Below are 24,219 nucleotides of genomic sequence, written 5' to 3' on the forward strand. Positions count from 1 at the left end.
CGTGCCTCTCCCTCAGATGTATGTGGGAGCGAGGCATACTTCACTGCTGACACACAGAGGGCTTCTCTGTCAGATGACAGGAAACTGCACTTCCAGGCCGAAGCGGCAGTTTGATAAATAACACGCGTGGCTCCGGGCACACGCTGTGTCTCAAAGACTCAAAATGTGGCCCTCAGTCTTTGTCTCTCTGGCATACAAACTGTACACATGCTCTCACGCTTTTTCATACGTACTGTACAAACACAAACAAAGGTCTCTCGTTCTCTCCCTTTTTCTCTCTCTCTCCAATGATTAAAAAAACAATATCCAGCTTATAACTGCAAGTTAGTCAGACACCCACACTCATTTGCAGTGAAAGGCAAATGACCCTGGTGATGAGTCATTGCGTTCACTCAGAGACTTGCTTTATTCAACACACTGAAATCTCTTAAGGCAGAGTGAAGCAGTGGTTCTCACCATTGTGCCTCTGAGTGAGCTCAGGTGTGCCATGACGTTTTTCTCGAATGTAAAAGAAAAAAAGTCCTGCAAAAATAGCACAAAATGTCATTAAAATCCAGTGACTATGAATTTCCGGCCACACACATAACTTATAATTAAAAAGGGTTAATTATGTAATGTTTCCAGCCAATCAATAATTAGATGTTCCTCTGGAATTCTGCTGCAGTTCCCTCACCCAGGATCCCTAAAGCAAATGCATTGTTTGTCAGATGTATAAATCACAATGTTTTCCTCATGACCTCAGATTTAGTTTGTGACTCCTTCAATGGGCCGTGACCCACAGGTTGGGAACCACTGCCATAGGTCATATTCAAACAGATTTAAGCAAGTACTATACATTTTTGGAGATTTTGTTTGTTTTAATCACAACAGGTCTTATCAGTGATGAAATGTTTAAAAGCTCAATGTGTAACATTCAGAAAAGCTTTGTTATTAATGACACAGGTGGCCAATGAGTGAACTGCATGCCTAAAACCAAACAAGGTCCCTGCATGATTTCAATGTCCTGCCGATGTTGACACTAGTTTGCCCCCAACATCTGTCACATTCCCGTTTGGCCTGAAGGGTTTCACCTGTTTGGTTTTTTGTGCTTACATAGAGTTAGTGTTGGAGTTTGCGTTGTGTTGGGAGCCGGTCGTTTGGTAACGTTAGCAGACTCCATCTCTACACTAGCTCTACACTTGCACTTCCACTTGGGAGTGGAAAAGAGGACAATCCCCTCACACATTGGCAACAAAAACACGATTAATACATGTAAATTGCTTCCTCTTCTTACATATAGTATTTAATTGAGCAAAATTCACAGGTTCCATCTTTTGAGATATAAAGATTTTAATGTCTGTTCAGTTTGTTTTAGTTTGTACTTAGACTGACTTTGGTGGAAGAGAAGGAGCAGCAGAGTTGCATATGATTCAGGTGTGTGTGTGTACGTAATTGTAAGTCGTGTCAGAGTGTGTGCGGGCGGAAAGACTACTTTCTCCTTATTTTTTTCTTGGCATGGAAAAACTTTGTAAGCGATAGTAATTTATTACACAGGCATGTAAAAGATGCAGGCAACAGATGTTTAAAGAAATGGGAAACCAAAACGGACAAAGATTTCCTGAGGCAACAGTCAAACGTGTCCAGTCTGTCTGACCACAGTGTGTACGAAAAAAAAAAAAACCCTGAATGAACCTGAGACTCATTTTTGGGCATTAGGCCTGAGGGCTGCAAGTGTTATCTGGCTGCATCAAGTTTACTTTGTTTAGGAAAAGAAAGAATAGTGGAGTGTATGGGGGGAGGGAGTGTAACGGGAGTCTTTAACAGGGAGTAAAAGCGACTGAAAGGATTTTGATCCAGTGATATTATATATCTGTTCTGGTCAGGGCAGACAAAAGCACACAGCAAACCACCAGAGAGCAAAGCATGTCATCTGAATAGTATGTCTTCTTTGCAGTGTTGTACATCCAAAGGCTTTGTGTGCCTGAATTTGGCTGGTAGAAGGCACAAAGGAGGCAGTTTGTTCGCCCCTGACAAGTGTGCTTTTATTTGCAGCGGCCCTTTGATGTATAGAGAAACTTTGGCTGGGATATCCCTCGCAGACAAATGCACGAGAAATCCCACTCCTTTGTATTATCCTTAACAATTCCCTCACCATTCACAGCGAAGCTTTTATTCCCTTTAAGACCTTTATTTTAAACTTTGTGCCTACTGTCTGTCTGTCAACTGTAATGGGGAATCTTGTTTGACTTTATTGTACAGGGGGGAGGAGGGGGGGACCGGAGACCAGGAGTCGGGGCCATGCAGTTCAGATATGAAAAACAACATCACCTGACCATGTGACGAAGTTTGATGTTTATAACGTGATGTTATAGATGTTAGAACTTTCTGGATGTTAATATTTCTTGTTTAGGATTAGTGTGACATTTGGGGTGATGTACTTATTTTCTGTTTTTGCCCCGAGTTAGAAAGTTCGATGCCACTCTCATATCTCTACAGTAAATATGAGGCAATAGTGAGCAGCTGGTTAGCTTAGCTTAGCTTAGCTTAGCAGAGACAAATCCAGGAACAAAAAGGTTCCAAAATCCATGCACCAGCACCCCTCACTAAACTTAGCTCACTAATTTTCAGGTTACGTCTTGATGTTTGATTTGTACACAAAACAATCTCATCTCATGAGATTGTGTTTAAAAAGGTCAGACAGCTTTTTACGTGTCATGTAATGCCATTTTGCTTAGAGGACAGGGGCCCAAGGAAATTGTTGCATTATTCGTATTCTGTTTAGTTTTTGTATGAACCATGCGGTCATTCGTACAGACAGATTTTGAAACAGCAAACTGGACATTTTACAGTTGAAAAATCAACTTGGACCAACTTTGTGATGCTGACACAGTTTCTAATCAGGTCAAACTTATATCATTATCTGCGATGTATCGCTCTGGGTCTGTTTCAAACTGGAGCTGAATCATTCATTTCTGGGATCTTTCCTCAGCAACTTGTCAGTTTCACAAATTCAGAAAATGCTGCAGTGGCATCAAAATGTTTGTTGTGTTGTAATCCAGGCGTCTTTCATAAATGGACGAGTCCATCAGGCTTCCATCTTATTAAGTACACGCTGCAATCAGAAAATAGAAATTTGAGAATATTTTTGATTGTTTTCATTTTCCAAATTAATACACAGTGAGGTTAATTGGGAGTTGGGAAAATGGCTCCAAAAACAACTAAATTAACCTTGTGTTGAGATCGTTTCTACAGCTGCTGTTTCCAGGGTCAAGGATGACCTCTGAACTTTAAATTATAGGGAGCTTTACTTTCAGAATAACAGTCTGTATAAGTAGATTATAATGTTCATTTGAACACCCACACACTGCCTCATGTCTGATTAACAAACTATCGGCTTCGACTGCAATTCCAAACACGCACTTCAGTCAGAAATGTAACCAGACAAGGTGAAGAAAAAGTTCACCCACTCACGCCCCGGAGCTGCCCAGTATACCGTCACAGTCTTACACTGTTGTTACTGAACAGTTGGGACTTCAGTGACTCCGCGCAACAGCACTTTGACAGTTGCTGTTGAGGCAGAGCACAGTGTTACTTCCCTACACAGCTTTCGTCAGCCAGTCCAGGGATTTGAACTGCCAGCTTCCAAGTCACGAGCCTCCACCTCCTCTGCAGGCTGCTGCTACTGTCTTTTATATCAGACGACCAGTAAAAGAGCTAAAACTCTTGACCTGTCCATTCCTGGGTGCCCACAAGTGCTTAAGCAGATAAAGATTATATTCATCACATAGGCATTTTAGTATGGGGGTCAGAAAATAGGGCTTTTACATAAAAAAAATGAAAAAACTGTTTTGTTTTAAAGCCTGAGTAATGCTGATATGGGTTTTGCAGGGTTGCTGACCTCAACTGACTGTATATTTTAAGTTGGCTCACAATGGATTTTACAGCAAGGTATTTACAATGGGTGGTGGTTATGCTAGAAATGTACACGCCTACTAAATATTCTGCCAAGCTTCGCTTTAAGAAGACAGCCTGTGTGTGTGTGTGTGTGTGTGTGTGTCTCTCTCTTTTTTTATGCAAAGAGAAAGAAGGTGTTTGTGGTCTAAACGTCCAGTTCAGACATCCATTACAAGGTCAACAGTCTCTGCTGCTTCAGTCCATCTCAGTGGTGTCAGACTGAATCACACAAAGTGAATATCTGAACTCGGAATCTACCACGTACCTCCTGAGTGTGCATGCAGTGTTGCTGTGGAATGACTTCTGTACATCTGCAAGCTATAAAAATAACCACACACTTATTTTACCATCCTGCTTATCTTTTCAGTCTTTTTTTTTTTTTTTGTTACATTACAGTGTGTCTAACTTAGTTACTTGAAGGCAGGGTGGCATGCAAATAGGGCTGACTATTAACAACCAAAGCCACCAAATCAATCTGGACTATCGCACTCTGAATGCAGTCAGACTTCAGTACATTTCTTATTGTTTCTCCTTTCCTCAGAGTTCAGCAGACAATCTGGGAAGGAGAGACAACCATGCCATGTGAACATCTCCGTCGTCAACGTGTGTTACATATATGTGCCGCATCGAAGGTCAGTGCCTTGTACTTCTACTCTGCAATATTTGGCTGATCATAAAGGGGCTACCACTTGCAGAGTTGCCGTGCATGCAAAATTTCAGGTCACTACCACTGGGAACCAATAATGCCTTTGGCTAAGCAACAAGATGCAAATATGTCTATTCAAATTCGCACCACTCCATACACATCGGAGCTTACACAAACACTCGCACTACAATCTCATCTCAGTGCACCGTGCTGCAGAATTAAAATACATTGCATTCATTTCAATCATGAATAAGTCACTGTCCTGGGGCGAGATTTGATCTGAGGCGAGTTTGGATCCATATTTCTGTGTTTTCTTCTCTTTTTTGCCCAAGTAATGAAACTTATCTGAGATATTCTACATAATTTAAACTGAAATTTTGATGTTTATCCTCCTTGTTGCTCACTGCTGTTTGGCAGCCTCTCAGTCCAGTGGCAGGCCCAGATTACCTGTCTCACCCAGGCAGTCATAAAGCTAATGGCCGACAGGCAGCATCCTCCACTCCAGGCTGTCGAGCAGACGGAGGTTAGTCAGAGTTAGGAGATCAATGCACTTATATGTCACACCCAGAGCTCTAGATTTTCTCCCCTCAGGCACTAAAGACAGAGTTTACATAGTCACCTGGTGTTAAACTCGTAAAAAGACGGTTGGGAGGAGAAGACGGATGATACTGTACGCAGGCAGAGCCAGACAGAAAAACCCTCACTGTCACACAGGCACATTCAGTTCAATTTCAGCCTCCTAAGCCACTGGGGCAACCCAAATATCATCCATCCTGACACTGTCCGTCACACTATACATAGAACGGCAAAATTAGCACAAACGCAGCACTCGCCATCAGTGTGAAGTATGGTGGCAGTGGGGCGATTATTTACGGGCTGCATTACTTTCTGAGGACCTGAGCTCTGAGTCACCGACCGAGCCTGATAATTAATTCCACACTCTACAGAAATATTATGGAGCTGCACGACAGGATGACAGATGTACAGCATGAAGCACATTGTCAACAGGGTGACTGGATTAAGCTATTGTGACTCTCTCATTATAAAAAAAGAAATTATTATTTTTATGTAATTGAATCAAGACTTTATATAGGTGGCCGTTTTTTTTCTCCTTTTTTTGTTTTTTTTACAAACTACACTTTGTTTGAGGTTAAATAGAAAAGAGACACGAGGCACAGTAGTGTGATTTACTGGTGTGTAATCAGTGTATTTGTTGTTTTACTGTCTGCTCTTTGTTTGTCCCAGAGCTCAACTTCCTGTAGATACAAGAGGTAGAGAGGGGGAGATACACTGGGATCTGACAGTAAGAGATAACCTGCCATCAGCAGGCCTTCTATTTTTAACAGCAGGTGCTAGTAACACATGACGTGGGGCTCTTGTTATCAATATTTATGGAACAAAGATTAAGACAGAGTAATGATACACACAGCCCTGACTGGATCCATCCTCGCTTAATAGTTGTCATTACGGTGAGGGGGAGGAAAGTGCTGATAGACTCAAAATTTTAGGCTGGCACTCTACATTTTAGTAATGATTCCAGAGACCAGACTGGGCCCAAATGTGATTAGCAGATGTAAACAGGGCAGTATGATGACTGCAGTGTTAAAATGGCTTTAACAATACTTTTTTAGCGATTAATTTCGTACGGTTGTCATTCGGGCGGGTGGAGTTGGGATTCATTTTCGAGCTTTTACAGGCAGATTGCTGGCAGGTCCTCAGGAAAGGTTGGATTAATCACTCTAGATCCCATCCTAAAGGCAGGTTGCCACTGTGGAAGTCAAGACAGATTCACAAAACACAGAGTAATAACAACAAGTGGACGATGAGCCAACCACTAAAGAGCGATACTGCGGCCATTCCTGCCACTATTCTCGCATCATACATCTTCTTCTGCTGCGTTTACTGTACCTAATGAGTATCAATATCTATACTAATCCCTGTTGTTCTTGTTCTGACCACAAAAATCCGTAATGGTGCACACTCTTCTCCAAATTTATCCCACAGTGCAGCCCATTGGCTACGCATTTTAATAATACTCCCTCTGCCAAAATATATTCTACTCAAACACTTAAAAGTTCCAAGAGTAAGCTCAAAAGAGGTGAAGTATCTTGGCAGACCACGGAGCAAAATGCCATGCAGTCATATGCAGCCCAGGGGATGAAGTGATTGATCTGTGACCTCGGACTCAGCCATAAGATATTGTGGTGAAGAGTGCGGGGGAGGGCATGGATAGTGGAAAAGGGACGAGCATGAGTCAGTAACAGAGTCTGCGAAAAGCTGTGGGAGCAGAGGAAGTGTTAACAACATCACAAGTAGGAGCAAGTCAAGTTACCACGTCAGGAAGCAAAAAGGACTGAGAGTAGGATGATGGTAGGAGCCCGTGAGGTGATGGGACACATACATCCTGACCATTTAATCATGTGAAATGAACGAGGGGGAATTGTTCATCCACAGCATGCTGTCCACGCCGTGCTGATATGTGTTACCTCTCTCTTTACGTCACTCCTTTTTATTAGTAGCCAGTAATGAGTAGCCACTGTGTGAAAAGCCTACATTTAGACAGGAGTGAGTTCAAGGATAATAGGCTACGTGTGTCTCTCAAGTCCAGCACTTGTTGCCTGTAGGGTACATGGAAAAGTACATCTCTCCTGGCAAATGATAATTATAATTTTTTTAATGATTCTAATTTTATCTGATTATGCCATCTTGTGTCTTTAAGACAGAAATGTATTGAGACAAAACTGCAAAGAAAATAAGTTGTTTTTTTTTTTTTGGCCACTGCCTCTACAAGCAAAGATGACAGAGTACATGCGTAGTCAGACCAAATTAGAATCAAGTCTATTTGCCAAGAAAAGACTTTTGAATGTGTTAGAAGTTTGGTACAATATTGACAAGTGACACTGACAACAAAGCAACTTCCATCTTTTCTTTCTCTCTGTGTCTCTGTGTTGTCAGAAAGCTGCAGATAGAAAAAATCTAAACAGTGCGTGTATCTCTACATGTATGGTTGACAAAGAGATATAGTGTTTCCCCCTTTACACCCATGACTCACATACATACATACATACAGAGGCAGGAAGACAAACTGTGCGCCAGAGCAGCAGCAGCAGCAGCAGCAGCACGTCTGAATGGCATCGAGTTACCTTAAAACACTTTAATGAGCAGCTCTTTTTTGTTTTTGCGAGAGGAGTCCAAGGATTTGTCAGATTGGTGGCTATTGTCTCTTTGCAGACGCACGCCCACAGGTCCCAATAACGCGCCACCCATGCAGCGTGATTTCCATAAACTATGACCAAAAAAAGTAATTTATACCACAAGAATGACACTTTTTCTTACGAACGCCCGAGAAAGTTTGGGATGCTGGCAAAGAGTCAGGCAAATATCACCTATTACTCATGTTACTTAGTACATTTGGGGCTTCACTTGCAAGCACAGCGCTTCGTCACTGCATAACAATCAGATGGCTGAGTGTTGGCAGAGCAACTGATGGAATTTTACTGAAAACAGATTTCGCCTTTGAACTTCCAGATATTCCTGATCGCAAAAAAGTATCATTCCTTGGCTTTAAAAAGCTCTGATCGCTTCTCTCAGTGTAATTACGGCTCTGGAGGACGTGGATTAACTTTTTTTGTTTTTTTTGTAATATCTTGCCGAGGGGGAAAAAACGCAGCACTTTAACAGAATTGGCAATGTAAGTATACGTGACAGTGTTTGGGTCCTGCACAAAGAAAAAAGATTGTTTAAAAAGCGCAGAGGGGGGGTCATTTTTGAGCAGCAACAAGTTCCTCAACAACTTGACAGACAGACACAGGGGCGCTATTAATGTGCTATTTGTTTAGCTTTTTCAGGAACGACCTGGCTGTGCATCGTCCGTGTTAGAAAAATCTAAATGACCAGTTGCCAGTTGTGCGTATGCGTAATAGGCCTATGGCCCTTCGCCAAAGAGGGAGTTAACAGTCTATAACACAAACACGTGAATATGGATATGTCTCAGAAGTTTTATGTCTCTGTCATTGTTGCCCGATGCGGATTTAAAAGGTTTGAGGCAGTGAACGAGCGGATCAGTCAGGAACTAGTATCTCCCCCCCCCCCACCATAAACTTGGATTGCCGTCGCTTATTTCAATCACGTAAGACCCCTAATGGCGTTGTCCGGGCGAGGGTGTTACGTATATCTGTACAAGCTTTTCTGACAACGCAGGCTTGTTGATATTTGTCTTTTACTGTAGAGCCACCAAGGTGTTGCCGAAGAGAGTTTAAGCACGCCGATATTGCAAAGGGTTATTAGATTCATAAGTCAGCGAAGTGGTGGGCGATCTACTGAGCACAGCAGAAGTTCTCATATGATGACTTCAAACAAGACACATTACCTACCAGCATCTGTTGGAGTGAGTGGATATTAAGACACTTCTATCTCCAGGACAGCGTAGGGGAAAATGGTAAGTAGCAATGGGGGGAAACACACAGCATATAAGGGATGATTACCAGTAAATAGTCGTGCTTGCTGTTTAGTCTGGCAACGCATTGCTTGGAAGGGTTGGACTCAGTGGCTACTTGAGAAACTCATGTATCGAGACCCCATGTCTGATGAGGCTGATGTTGACAAAGCTTGTGTGAGGAAAAGATTGTGAGGCATTTCTCGGCCGTAAGGATATGCCGGTACAGTGAGAGAGAGGTAAGGAAATATTACATTGTGTCTGCGCGCAATGTGTGGATGTGATGTAGGCTGTATAGGCTGTCTTGGAAGAGGCTGTGTGTGCTGCCAGTGGAGGGCTTTATATTTTATGCATGTATGTATGTTCTTTTTGAGTGCGGTGCCCGCGTTTAATGATCATAATAATGGCAATAAAAGCAACATGTGCCAGTTTTACCTGTGACACTTGTCATAAGCATGACATTAAGAACAATGGGGATCAGTATCAGCGCTGCCCAGTTGTAATGTGGCATAAGAGTGGAGCGTTTTTTTCTTATTCTTTTTTTCTGAGGCGACTATAGGACACTGAATTGAACCGGCGTTTGTGATATAGGTGCTGTTATCTGGAAGGAAATGTCCGACTAACATGTGATCAAATATTAACATGACTGGTTTGGCAAGGGGGGAAAAAATACACGTGACAAGACGCGGGGAAGCAGCAGAGTATATATATTTATATATATATATATATAGGCTATATATACATATAAAAGAAAGAACAGTTTAAAGTGGGCACTCAAACAAAAGTATATAGATATTTTCTTGGCCCCTCATAGTTACCCCTGGCTGTGTTATGCTTTCAGCACGTTGGACAGAGGCACCGGAGTCGTGCATGGACTAAAACGCCGAGTGGACGCCAACTCTCTTTCTCTCTCTTTTCCCAGCCCCCCCTTTGCCAAACCTGGGATTGTTTTTTCAACTTTTGGTAAGCTTTATTCTGAGGGAGCCTGTGGTCTTTAAAACGGAAAATAAACGGGATTATAAAGAGGAAAAAAAGAGAAGGAATTTTAATTGAGGAATAAGGAATAAAGAAAAGCGCTTGCCTTTAAGAGCTCGTGCTTTAAGATGTGTTTTTTTTCTTTTTGTAGAGCACATGAGAAAGTTTAAATGTTAGGGCGTCTGATCTTTTGCACACCACGTTCTCGGTACCCTATAAGCCCCCCCACACTGCGTTAAACTTTGGGACATGCAAGTCTTGGTCGCGGAGATCTAACCACGCACATAGTGGTTGTCAGCCCTTGTAAAGGTAAGAGCACAATCCATTGTTTTCCATGTCACTCTTTTGTTCCTGTCGTCTTAACGGGCTTTCCTTCGTGGCTTTTCTCAAACGAACTTCGGCTTTTTCTTTTTTTTAAAAAGAAAAAACTACAGCATGCAGCCTTCGCCCCGGCGACTGTGCGTTAATTGTTGGGCATCAGTGACCGAAATAACTCCGAAATGAAATCCGATCCAGGTGACCAACATCTCGTAGACTATCATTCTTATTTTCCTTCCCTTCTATAAATTGAAGTTACATATACAATATGGACGCGTGCACGTTCATATAGGGGCTTGAGTCATGTGAAACGCTTGAATTGGGACTCGTGTTCGTGCTTGGGGATTTTTTCAAACAGAGCTTCTGAAGCGTTTTCGGAGTTTCCGAACACTGCCTGCTGCAACATAATTTGCGTAATCGTTGCGTTGTGCCTAATCATGCTCCCAATATGGGACTTAAGACGCTGCAGTGATCCTTCCAGCCTGCACGAACTGGAGTATACTGATGCTGGTGCATATCATAAAATTGTCTGGGAAAAAGAGCCTCTTGTCTTTCATCTATCTATCTATCTATCTATCTATCTATCTATCTATGCTTATTTTTCTTGTTTGATCTGCTGCATTCATGTTTTGTCTTGATGTCAAACCCTCTGGATTTTTGTTATCGACCAAAAATAGCCCTACTCTTTACCCCCTCCACCCCCCACCCCCCTCCTTCCCTACCTCCCTCCCTCCATCGCCCCCCCACCCTCCCGTCATCGCCATCAAATCACTTGTGTTTTTACTACGACCGCTTCACGGTTTCATTCATAAGGTGCTTTTCACTTCACCTGCTACCCTACCCTACCCCCCCCCCCCCCCCCCCCCCCCCCCCCACACACACACACACACACGCGCACCCCACACCCCCCCGCACACACACCCTCTTTTGTCCATACACGGTTCTGTGTCGACCTGTCAAACTGCAGGCTGCGGGATGAATAATGAAAAAACGAGGAAAAAAAGAAAAGAAAAAAAAGATTAATTAATTCTTAATCACTTTGACTCGTTGTAATTGTGCCGGGGTTGAGCCAAAAGCCAGGCTTCTTTACAGTACGCGGATCGTTACATTATTCCTGTGTTTAAAAAAATTACAATAAAGATGGGCGTGGTCAAAGTGCATCCACTGACAGATGTTATGGCTGAATGTGATGGAGAGAGATAAGATGGCTTGATATGCAGTTGTTGGGAAGGCATCGATATTTCATTCTTTCCTTCCTTTCTTTCTCTGTCTTTCATTTTTTGTTTCAAAATGAAGGCACGCGCACAAATCTATCACGTGAGGCTGTTAGATTTAGACGATCATCACATAAAACTGCTCTGGGATTTTATTTCTCTGCTCTCCTGAAGGACTTGTAGCCCTAAAAAAATTCGTCTCGCACCGATGCAGAAGCGGTGGATGTTATCTGTTTCCTCTCTCTCTCCCTCTCTCTCGCGTCTTTTTTATTTATTTTTTTTTACTCCTCCTCTGGTCAAAGATTTAAGATTTCTGATCCAAGACGAAGCAATTGCATGGCAAAACAACAGCAAGACAAGAGAAAAGCCCCAACGCCCACTGGCAGTCCTGTTTTAATCAAGCCTCCTCTCGCAGGCTGCATTTTGCAATAACCCCCCCCCCCCCCCCCGAACAAAACAAAACAAAACAAAAAAAAACACACAAAAAATGTATCCAGTAAATTTCTAAATCCAAATGAATTATGTGACTTCTCCGCTGCCGTTTTCGGTCATTTCTACCCAACAATGTAATGTGCGCAGATCGCTTTCTGCAAATTACAGCCTATTACTCCTCATTTTATATGACAGTGAAACCAAAATAGATCATGTTACTTATTAGGCTGCCCGACATTCATAAAAATGCTCCTTTAATAAAGGCTGCGTCGCAACTGTAATAACCATCGTTTCAGGCTCATCAATGCCACAAAACCGATTATTGAACAAATTATGATCAGTCAGTAATTTCTCTAACGAAACGACAAAGCTTTTCGTTAATATAAGATCAAAATAACTGCGATATTTGAAAGAAATCTTTGGCCTTTTATTCACAGATGCAATACGTGAGTTAGATATTTTCATCGCAGCATCTTTTTCGGCTCCATCTGTTTATAAATATAATATTTTCTTTGCAGAATGCCTATTTTCTGAACATGTAGCAGTATTTTTATTATTACTTTTTTTCTACTGAGACGTGGGATTATGGTGTGGGCGTGGGCGTGTTGGGTGGAGGAGGAGGGATGAGCGGAGGCGGGTTAGGAGGGGTCTGTGGGGTGGCACGACACACTTTGTATGTATGAAGGTTTTTTTATAGCACTTTTCTGCAATGTACGTCAGCGGATCAGTCCATAAATGGGGCTGCGTGTGTTTGTGTGCGGGCGTGCGCCTGCGTGCGCTCGCGCCCGTGTGCGTGCGTCTCCGCGTGTGTTATCTTTACCGAGAATCTCCCCTCTCTCTCTCTCTCCCTCCCTCTCTCTATCCCTCTCTCTCTCTGTCTCTGCACTCTCAGCTCTGCAGAGTTGGGGTGGGCGTCAATAACAAAACCTGATGGTAGGTTTCATTGCAAAAATCAGATGAAATTCTTTCGGTAGGCCTGTTTATTTAACGAAAAAAATTCAATGCATTCTGCACAAATAAAGATAACTATAATATACTGGATTGTTTCATTACAGCTAATGTGTTTGCTGCTTTTTTCATAATGTAAATGTTGGCCTTTGTGTGTCGTTTTTTCCCGTTGCGATCAATTCATGCACTTTGAGGGCTAAAGGGATTTGGCGAAATCTGGTTTTCAATTAAGCTCGTTCAATTTTCTTTTCGCATTAATGTTTGTTTTTAACAAACGTCGTTTTCGGGTCTTGCTGTCCCACTTTGCCACAACGCTTTCATTCATAAAATGTAATAACTTTGTCTATTTATCCAAGCTGATGTCTGTTATAAATTATAAATAGGCTATTGATTATTTTTGAGGGAGGAGGGCTATAGATGGCGGAAATCTCGACTCACAGCTAAGGTGGGCGTCACGATATATTTAGAGCGAAAATTAATCATCTTAATCATAATGGAAATGTAGGCTACATCGCCCGCCGCCGCCGCCGCCACCACCACCGCCGCCGTCGCTGCTGCTGCTGCTCCTTTAGTCACCACCACCACCATCATCATCTTCATCACCAACACCTTCATCCAATTACCAGGCTTGTTTAAACAAGTTCTGGCAGGAGGCGAAGCCTTGAACCTTTTTCCAAACCTTTAATTATCAGTTATTCGTCACAGTGGCGTGATCGTGTTTTTTTTACAGTGATGAAGCCCACGATGAGTTATTAATAAACAGTGGATATAGTTATTCTGACTGTAAAGACTTGTTATATGTCGGACCACTGCGGGACTACAGGGATGCATGACGCTGTGTGTGTGTGTGTGTGTGTGTGTGTGAGGAAATGTTCGATCATGCCGGCAAAGCCATTCAAGTGTCTCTCTCAGCATACGAACATGCAGCACATCACTGAATACAAGCAGGACTTGAAGTGAGTCAGGTGTGGACCAACTTAGAGCTTGATTTTTTTTTTCTTCTTTGCATTTCTATGAGTGAAAAACATCTCATTTCAGCTCCTCATCTGATAAAAGATGCATCTGTAGTTGCACATGAAGGCAGGATATGTCATATTAAACCAAGCAGGAGGCATATTCAAGCCACTGCTTTAGTCCTCTACAGCCTCATTTGTATAGCAAATGAAAAATGTCTGCTTTTTTTTCTCTTTGAATTGGACTCTCCTAACAAATATTTCAGCATTTTCAAGCAGTTCTGTGCCATGATTAGTGTGTTTTCATTCAGCACTGAGCCATGCATAGGTTATTGATGCTGTGGTGATATTGGATTGGGGGAGTGGGGGGTGGGGTGTTATAAGCCAAGAAAAGAGACAGACAGACAGAGACAGAGAGACGATTAATAGGCTATGGAGTGATTTGCAGTCTGTGCCACTATAGAAATAATATCAGCTGTATGAGGATGTGGAAGGAGGAGTATATGTTTATGAATATGGAGCTTAGGAAACTGGTCTTCTGTGTCTGCCTCATGATTACAATAAAGGTTATTGTCATCACAGGAGGCATGGCATTAACTCCTCACTCACAGCATCTGATTATAAAAAGGCCTGTACCCAGTTTACGTCTGCCAGTCTGGAGTTTTCGCAACTGTTCTCCAGCTCGCCCCTCGTCTCATTTGACGTCACTGGGGCCTCATACAAAATGTTTTCTCAGTTGACGTGTTTCTCTTGTCAAGGAGGAATGCAATTTCACTTTGATCAAAATACCCCCATCGCCTTCCTTCATCCCCAGTGAAAATGACATTTCACAAAATGTCATTTCGTCCGTGTTGCACGGCCCCTCTCTCAGCACAAGGAGGCATAATTCTACTTGTTAAGTGAAGCTTTCGGCAGTGCGGACCTGTCAGCGTCGTGCTGCATTTGGCAAGAGAAGCCTTGAAAGGTTATACAAGTGTGTCGTGTTGTCAGCTCCTGTGGTTGTTTCTTCTTTCTGCTGCAACAAACAGGCGAAAAAAGGTTGTGAGCGGGGAAGATGTGAGAAAAGAGCTATACCCAACTGTTACTGATTCGTGTTTAGCCACGAATGAGGTGATTAAATCCTGGTAGAAATTTGCCTCTCAACATGCAAAGGTAAAAGGTTTGAACCCAACACCTCAGATGGTTCAGAGTCATCGTTACTGGCATCTGAGAAATCTTAAACCTGAAGAAATCTTACACCTTAGTTCCGATGAAATAGTGCTTTAGCAGTTTTCCTGGAGACTCCTGGTTGGCTTATAGCAGACCAGTTCTCTTGTGCATCTATTTGACCCTCAATCGTAGGAGTCTGGAAGATCTTGACACTCCTCACGGCTTCGTTTTGCTTTGAGTATCAGAGGTTTTACTGATTTCATTGAGAAGTTCAGTCCTTCAAGCCTCAGACACATGCAAGCCAAAAGACTTCTCTTGATACGCCACCTTCAGTTGTGCTGTATTTGCAGAAATGAGAGAGACTATGTTGTTGTTTTTGCTCCTCTAATGAGATGCCAAGTGATTTATTTATGAATTACTTGTTTGGAACAGCCCCCTTGTGCAGTGTGCATTTTTTTTATCCTCTTTGGAGTCATGTCGCTCAGTGATTGCTGATGCAACTCTTTGTCATCCAGAGTTTGCCCTCACCTCCTGTGAGCCTTCGGGGAGGGCTATATCTATCTTGGCATGTCCCCGGGTGTGTTGGAGGTGGGAGTGACTCATTAAGCAGGTGTGAGCATCCACTCCCATACTGCTACATGCCAAACAAGAGCTCTCCAGCTCATAAGCTCGTGCAGGGAAGAATCATGATGGCAATATAGCAAACACATCACAATAAATCTTTGCACTGGACCAGGGCCAAGTCACAAGGATAATGAGCTGCTATTTCCCCATTATGCTCACTCTTGTATTCATCAGAGGTGGAGGTTCCAAACGTTCATCACCCATTGAAAGGTTGTGGCATCCACTGACATCTTTATTTGAATCGTACATTATAAAGGGAATGAATTGTTCCCAGTTTGTTTTCCCTGGCGAGGGGGGAAGCGGAGTATCGAGAAACGAGGCAGTTCCATTCTCTGAGCGAGCTCTGTGTATATAATTTAAACGCGTTTGTTTAGCTGACATTTGGTAATAATAACCTGTGAAAGCTGGTTACTACACTGCAGAGCACTTGCAGGGGAGTCATCCATCTGTTGTGGAGATGGCTCACTTTAAAAGCAAGGAGAAGCAAAATTGTTTTCAATAAGTTCACATCTTTGTTAGCCTCCAGTGCCTGTTGGCATCCAAATGTTTTAACAGCACTTACATATTACAGCAGCAGAATTCTAAGCCTCCTCTAACTTGATATCAGTGGGTTTATTTCGAATGCAAATATAAATACACATTATACCGAGTACATCATATGAGAAGGCTGTCAGTCTTCTGGGGCTTTATCAAGGATGTAGAAAATGGATTTAGGAAGAATCATGCTGCATTAAATGATGAAAAAACGTTCACAAATACACACTGTAGACTCAAACACCTTCAGTCTTAAAGCATATTTTGATATAAATTACCCAGGCTCCTCCCCATGTGCAGACCAGAAGAGGAAATGCTTATTTTTAATACTCTGAATATCTAATTTTACACAAATAGGCCATCTCTAAATGGCACGCAGTGTATCACGACTTGGTGGAGACGCGCTGTTACGCAAAACGTTCAAAAAAATAAAAACGGGAATATGCCGCCTCTTTGGCCTCACTGAGCAAAATACGGAAGAGGAGAGACTCCGCTCGTGCTTTAAAATATTGCCCAGACATTATGGTGTTGATGCACGGCTGCACGGGTAATGCAGACAAACAAAAGCAACATAATACACACTGAAAGCGCATTAATAGTTCCGCCTCGGGGCTGTTTAAACAGGAGTTTGGTGGCGACCAGTCAGCCAGCGGCAGGTCACATGTTGCAGCGTCATTGTGTAGTAAAGTTACTGTAGTTGCAAAGAGGCTCCTCATTTCAGCTCCAGAGGTCTCTCATCCCGTGGTGGTGGTGTTGGTAGTGGTGCTGCTGCGGCGTTTTTTTTTTTCGTCAGACATGCGACAACTTCAGTTTCAGACGATCTCCAAAGGAGCCGTGCAGCCATGGGAGTGCATTACCTCATCCATGCAATTTCCACCATCAATAATTTAATCTATTTGCTCCAAAGCTGAAGAGATATCCTGAAGCTTTGTCGGGAGAGCACAGAGAGGGGGGGAAATACATATATATCTCGCTTAAGTAAATTACTCAGGGAGTTGTCCAAAACATCCCAGATGACACTACTGTCCTGTTGAATGGTCTGTTTTACGACTGGGCAGTAAAAGGTATGTGTCTTATTTTTGTTTGTTTTATTTCGATGAGTTGTTTGAAGCACTTTGTTTTTGCTGCTGCTTGAGAAAAAGACAAGAGATGTGTGTGTGTGTGTGTGTGTGTGAGGTAGGAGGGGAGGGGAGGGGGGGCTAAAAGTAGCTCGATCAAGTCCGGTTATCCTGCGAACAGACAGCGCCGCAGCCCGAGAGGGGATATGCGTAACCTTATCCTCTCGTTCATTAATAAAAAACGGGAGTTATTATGTTGATTGGGTTTCCAGTGGAGAGCACGGGCTCAGCAGATGTAATCTCGAGAAAGAAAAAAAACGACTGTTGTTTCATTATGATTAGAGCAGCCTGAGCAATGTGTGTTATTAGTATTTCTCCTATAAGTAACAAAGTGGAAAGAATCCAGCGCGTCTCTGTATCAAATCAGCCACGTTTCAACAATTTAACGGCAACTTTACGCTCATAATAAACCCACTGTTCAGTGTGTTCGTCTGTATTTGCTCGTGTAATCTCGGACCCTCCTCTACTGTTAACAAACAAACAACAAAACCCTCCAGACAGTTTATGTATTGTTGTTTTGGAGGGGAAAAAAACTTTGATGAACTCATTAAGACTTTATAGGAAACCCGAGACCTAAACGCCCAGCTACGTCGGCCAACATGTACACTGTTGGGTCTACTTGTCGGTTGTTGTGTGCTCGCGCTGAATAACTTCACATTACTGGCCAGAAATGAACGCGGATTAAAACAAAAGTCCAGTTTATAGAGTGGTGGAAAACTGGCTCATTCTGTGACAGCATCGAGTGAAAACAGCGTGTCCAAGAACTGATCCGCGGATCAGCGCAGTGATCCTAATGTAATGATGAGTTAATGATCTGCTTTACAAAAAATTCAAATTAGAGTCAAATTTGATGTCGGATTTGTGTCTAAGGAGCATGTGAGTGAACTTTACAGCCTATTTACAATTACACAACAAAAACTGTGTGTGCATCCTGGAAAAAGATGATGTATGTTTTTGGCTTTTCTATCTATCTATCTATCTATCTATCTATCTATCTATCTATCTCCAGGAGGGAGGGAAAAGGAGATGGCAGGGAGGTGGAGGGAGGGAGAAAAAGAAGGAGCCTTTTTATTTCACGGTCTCACATGCCATCTAGTGGACATACTCAGGGACTGCAGGACTGTCAATTTGTAGCTATAGGTTTGTTGGTGTTATTTAAGTGGGTAGGCTTCAGATTTGGTGAGTCATGGGTTAAAATGAACTATGGATTTTTATTGTTAAGATTACATGAGCAAAAACAAAGTTTTAGAGCACATAAGCACTGATTAAGTAGAGTCTTTGCAGATTTAAGGATGAGTACATTACCTCAAATAAGAGTCAGGTATGAATTCATTAAACTCTATACATTGCTACTGTATTCTTTCAATTTTCCACTGTTGCACACATGGTGGGAGGCAGCGTCAGCGGCTCATTTGGATCATCATGAATCACTCAGCAGCCGTCTGAATGCCGGGCTTTCTGTGGCAGTGGCCCGGGTTGGCCTGGAGGCCAGGTATAATCCCTTAGTGATGCTCATCTATTACTAAACGTGCTCTGAAACTGTGTCAGATTGAAAACAGATCTGGAGGAAGCAAGCTTCCACATGTGTCAGCCATTACTGCAGACAACTCTAATTGCCTTTTTAAATGCTGCATCATGGCACACAAGGGGTCCTCAGGTAGAAAATTTTGATATCATGGGCTGCATGTTTTCTTTTTTTTTTTCAAGCTGCACATTTGGGATTGTGCGCTATACATATTGAACGTGACGAAACATGTTGCTAGGTAAATAGCTCTAGTCGACACGCACGGTTCTTGAGGAATTGAACAAAGATGGGTGTCCACAAGGGAGCTGTGGTAGAGGCAGAGAACAAATGTTGCTATAGGTCACACACATTTCTATTCAAATGTAGCGGGTACATTTTCCCTCTTTCATCTCTCCTGTTTGATGTTTATTTTCCCTTCTAACGGTTCCTAAGATATCATACGCGCTGCCGGTAAAGATGAAGCCATAAAGTGTGCTGACATGTGCAAAGGAGGCTGGGGAACATTACTGAATGTGTAATAATACGAGCCAATGCTAGTCCTTTCATGCTTTAGAGAAACTTTTCAGCATCTGTCAAAGGAGACATTTATCACTTTAATCCCCACCTGGCACAAAGAATAAATGCGAGGGTAAGTTACATATCCCTGCCATACAGCCACGCTCTCAAAGCAGAGTGAACAGGTGGTCATCCAGAGACGTCAAAGCCAAACAGTAGACAGAGTCCACACACTCGTCCCCTCCTATTGTTCTGGGTGTTTCATGCTTTAGTTGTGTTGTCATGAATAAAGGTGTGTTTGAGCAGCAGTTATTGCGGGCTTTATTCCCCTGCACTCCACGTTATTAGCTCAGCACTCAGCGATGAGGTGATTTACAAACATTCATATTGAGATGACCATTAGAGTTTCTTACGTGGTGCTACTGGATTGGTGGGATGCACCTGAATTTGATTTTAAAAAACAGAATTTTAATCTATCTAGACAGAGGGAACTGCACTGAACTCACACCACCTCCTTTTCACGACCTAACCAGTCGTCACAGAGCTGGTCCGAAAGGTAGACTCTGTTCCCGACATTCCTCCATACGTAGCTCCTCTCTTGCTTTATTATTCCTGCTCATTATGTTAACTCGCAAGCCGCTTTTTTATTAACTGCAAAACCCAGCAGTGCACATAAAATGTTCCTTCACTGGATATATAAAACAAGAACAAACCAATCAGTTGTCACATTTAGCCTCTAGTAGATATGAGCCAGAGCTTCTCCGCCAGTCCCATAGCAATTAAATGATTCATTGGCTTTATCGCATTTTAACAGGATGTTGATTGAGAGCATAAGCCATATTGATTGTCCTGATGGAAACAGGAAATCACAGAGATAGAAATAAAATCATTTGTTGTTCCCGGTGTGAGGATACCCGGGGGAATGGCATGCAATTGCACACTGTTGAGTGGCATTACCCCCAGCAACCTCCTCCCCTCCATTCTCTCCCCTATGGAGACCTGGAAGAGACGTCATCTGTGGTTGTTATGCTGCGAAATGACGCTGGCACTCTCTCCACCCCCTGCTACTGCAATATTACCCCTGTGGTCTGTTACGGAAGATGCAGCACTCTTCGTCTGCACCATTTCCAGCATGAAGTTTGACGCCTAACAGTAATCAGCCCTCTGCCTTCATTTCCCTCATGTGGAAGTGGAACCATTTTAGCGCGATGCTGATAATAATATCAGCCTAAATGCATCCTACACATAAAGCTCGTGACTGGCCTCAATCCCGTAAACCTACATGATTTTCTGTGCTGGGAAGCCTCACAGAAAATTCTTGTTATTGGAACCAAAACCTTAACAATACTAAGGGGGTTAATAATCTTGATTCCTGCATATCAAACAGGCTTTTATTAACAACACTTAATTAAAAATGGATAATTAGCCCCTTATTTTTGGCTTTGTCCTCATTGTTGTTGTAGTTGGTGAGAGGAAAAATACCCCCATCTCCCACATATACGCCAGCCCCTCCCCATGCCCCCCCCCAACACATACACTCACACACTCCGGAGGAGTACGTCACTGAGCTCGGGGAATGAGTGGCTCATTAAGAAGAAGGATGTGATATTCTGAATAGAGACTGTGAGACTCCCAGCACATCTATTTTTAGATGAGATATCTCTATGGCAGTCACCATGGTGTTGGTTAATTGCAGCCACGGCCCCAGATACCAATTAAGAATGAAACAAATGCTTTTAAGGTGGGGTTTCGCTCCTCCCTATACTGTAAAAGGTCCTCGTGTCCATTCTGAGTGGAGGCAGCAGTGTGTGTTTGCTCGGCGTGTTTTCCTGTATCAGGTTGGGACATGCAGAGTGCAGTCAAAGCCTCGGCCAGGCTATTTTTAAATGAGCCCCTGTGGAAAGCAAGATCTAGATTTTCTTTTCATTATGGTTGCTTTTATATCTCTGGCTGTTGGATGTCCACCAATTGATTGATTTGCTGTGAATCTTAGAGCTTCTCCAAGGTAAGGGATGCATATGTGCTCAGGCGATTCGATGGTTAAGGATGTATGTACAGTATTTCGGCTACACCTGGCTCCTTGTGGCTCTTTTTTTTTCCCTCCCCTGGCAGTGCTTTGCTTATCTTGTGAGCTGCTCTCCGGAGCATTCGAGATTTGGTATTTTACAGTGCGGGGAGGATGACACATCTTTCTGTCATTCAGTTTTCTCATGACATCCTGTTAGTTCATCCTGCAGTGCTCTCGCCATCCACCTGCCAAAAACAAACAGTGTCCCTCAACACTCCCGCTTCCCATTCATGACTATGAGGTTTAGTATCAGGACCCGTCTTATGCGAACAGACCAGTGTTTTTTTTTTTAAATAAATAATACTGCAGCACCGGTGTTTGTCAGAGCTGACTCAAACACAACATTTCCCACTCAGTCAGTCAGTTAAGTGCTGTCCATGCTGGAGTGTTGCTAATGGTGATTTTGTTCGTGGGGTAATGTCATAGTCGAACAATAATACACGAGATCTTCAAACAAACAAAACAAACAAAATCATATCCTTATGTCAACACACAGGCCACTGAGCCTTTCCAAATTTTGTCAGCTAACAGTTCACCCTCACGTGGTTGGAACCCAAAATGCATCCATTATTCGCCACCTGTCAGTGTTATTATTTATATATTTAAAAGGTCATTAATCGCCCTGACAAACATGTAGTTTAAGAATATGAAACTACAACATTTCCTTTATAAAATTTAAAAAAAATAGATGAAAGGTTTCAAAACTGACAAGTCAGCTCAATGACTCAGACAGTGAGGGATGAATGGCAGGTTTGGCCATTATAAAACTACACATCTTCGCACGTTCTACGAATAAACTGTACAGTTTAACACCCCAGTAAAAAACAGCTCATAAATAATGACAAGCCTGTAAGGATGTAGTGACATCTATTTGTGTAATCTTATCTTTTTGTAATAAACGATCTCTCTGATGCGCCGCACAGCTTTTGTGCGTTGCTGCCAACAAATAAAAATCTAAGCCAGACCTCACATAGGAACAGAATGATTACAGTTTGCAAACAATTCGAAAACAGTGATGACACGGCGCCAATACCAGTTTATTAAAAACATTTTGTGATGATTCCAAAGCTACTGGCTCCCTTTTTGGCTTGCAAAGAAAGAGTAGAGGGTGTAAATAAGAGGAGAAGCTTGCATGGTGCATTATGGATCAAGAATCAGCTAACTTCATTGAAAATGCTCTTTGACTGACTGTCTTGTTCTCTCTCTCTCTCCCCTCCTTCTCCCTCTTGTCTTCTGTCTTTCTCTTCCCCTTCCAGTTCCACCAGGTTAGAAGAGTGATGACCATCCTGTTCCTTACTATGGTTATTTCATACTTCAGTTGCATGAGAGCTGCGCCCCTGAGAGACGCCCCGGGCATGCGGGGCCATCGGACGGAAGGCTACCTGGGCGCCGCTGCGACGGCCGCACGAGGCCATGGGACTCCACAGAGTGGTGGTGGGCCAGGCCAGCGTGGGGAACTGCCCTCACTCACAGACACGTTTGAGCAGGTGATAGAGGAGCTGCTGGAGGTGGAGGGAGAGGCGGCACAACTGGGACAGGGGGCTGATAAGAACCAGGGAGGTGGGGGCCCGTCTTCCGTGGTCACCACAGAGACCAAGGATGTCGACCTGTACGACTCGCGGGTGATGATCAGCAACCAAGTGCCTTTGGAGCCGCCCTTGCTCTTTCTTCTGGAGGAATACAAAAACTATCTGGATGCCGCTAATATGTCCATGAGGGTGCGGCGACACTCCGATCCCTCACGGCGTGGAGAGCTCAGTGTGTGTGACAGTATTAGCCAGTGGGTGACAGCTGTGGATAAAAAGACGGCAATAGACATGTCTGGGCAGACAGTTACCGTCATGGAAAAGGTCCCTGTCCCCAATGGCCAACTGAAGCAATACTTTTATGAGACCAAATGCAACCCCATGGGGTACACAAAGGAGGGCTGCAGAGGAATAGACAAGCGGCATTATAATTCCCAATGCAGGACAACCCAGTCCTACGTGCGAGCGCTTACCATGGATAGCAAAAAGAAGATTGGCTGGCGGTTTATAAGGATAGACACTTCATGTGTATGCACATTGACCATTAAAAGAGGGAGATAGTGTATAAAATGTATAGATTTTATTGAAGAGTTTAAAAAAGAGAATAAAGAGAAAATATCTATTTGTATATATACATAACAGGGTAAATTATTCCGTCAAATGAAAATTTTATGGACTGCATGTAAAAAAAAGATGAAGTTTATACAGTAAAAGTGATACTACAGTCTATTTATTGAACATATTCATGACCTTGTAAACAATTAAAAAAAATCTGATCAGTCATTTGCGCCCAGTTTAAATTACTATATCACATTCCTCAAGACATTGTGATTTGTTTACGTTGCCAAGAATTAGAAAATGAAGGGAAAAAAAACAGGCAAGGAATGAGAGAGGACAGCTCCATCTTCAAAAGCTTGCATGCTGCTTCAATTGTGAATTGAGAAATTCTCCACTTACAAAAAAGGATATGATGCTGACCAAAAAACATTCCGTTTACATATTCAGCAGAAAACAATTTTCCTCTCAAGTAATTTATCTGTTTACTGTTCTAAACTTCTCAAGGTAATGTTGAAATTACATACTATGTCAAGGTGCTGTTGTCAAAGCTTTGCTGTTTATTTTTTTATCCCCACCAGAGGACAAGATATATATATAAAAAAAAATTATATATATATATATATATCTATATATATATAAAATTTATTCATTGACATGTTTCTGGGTTAATATTATTCATTTTGTATGTTGTGAAGTTGTTTGCAATATTAAACTGAAATATTTGAAGAAATAAAAATGACTATAGGCAACTGAAAAACAAAATCAATG

The 24,219-nt window shown here is 42.6% G+C and overlaps 1 protein-coding gene across 9 annotated transcripts; it reads left to right on the plus strand.

Annotated features, from left to right (window-relative positions):
• The first annotated feature begins 4,467 nt into the window (after positions 1-4,467).
• Positions 4,468-23,676, plus strand: bdnf (brain-derived neurotrophic factor). 9 transcript variants are annotated; one of them, XM_018686343.2, is made up of 3 exons: positions 7,947-8,270; positions 9,856-9,977; positions 22,624-23,676. In XM_018686343.2, exon 3 carries the CDS (start codon positions 22,645-22,647, stop codon positions 23,452-23,454), a length of 810 nt encoding a protein of 269 aa, XP_018541859.1. In that variant the 5' UTR covers positions 7,947-8,270; positions 9,856-9,977; positions 22,624-22,644; the 3' UTR covers positions 23,455-23,676. The 9 variants fall into 9 exon arrangements, with proteins under 9 accessions (XP_018541852.1, XP_018541859.1, XP_018541858.1 ...); XM_018686340.2 differs by lacking the exon at positions 7,947-8,270 and adding an exon at positions 8,571-9,017; XM_018686336.2 differs by lacking the exons at positions 7,947-8,270; positions 9,856-9,977 and adding an exon at positions 4,468-4,565.
• Positions 23,677-24,219: the final 543 nt, after the last annotated feature.

Source organism: Lates calcarifer, linkage group LG2 (genome assembly GCF_001640805.2).
Source record: "Lates calcarifer isolate ASB-BC8 linkage group LG2, TLL_Latcal_v3, whole genome shotgun sequence".
NCBI classification, from domain to species: Eukaryota; Metazoa; Chordata; class Actinopteri; family Centropomidae; genus Lates; species Lates calcarifer.

Excerpts from the sequence above, each read along its gene's own strand:
- bdnf (XM_018686336.2), top strand. The coding sequence starts at position 4,509 with ATGCCATGTGAACATCTCCGTCGTCAACGTGTGTTACATATATGTGCC. Across the intron at positions 4,566-22,623 it reads ATATATGTGCCGCATCGAAG|TTCCACCAGGTTAGAAGAGT; the intron begins GTCAGTGCCTTG and ends TTCCCCTTCCAG.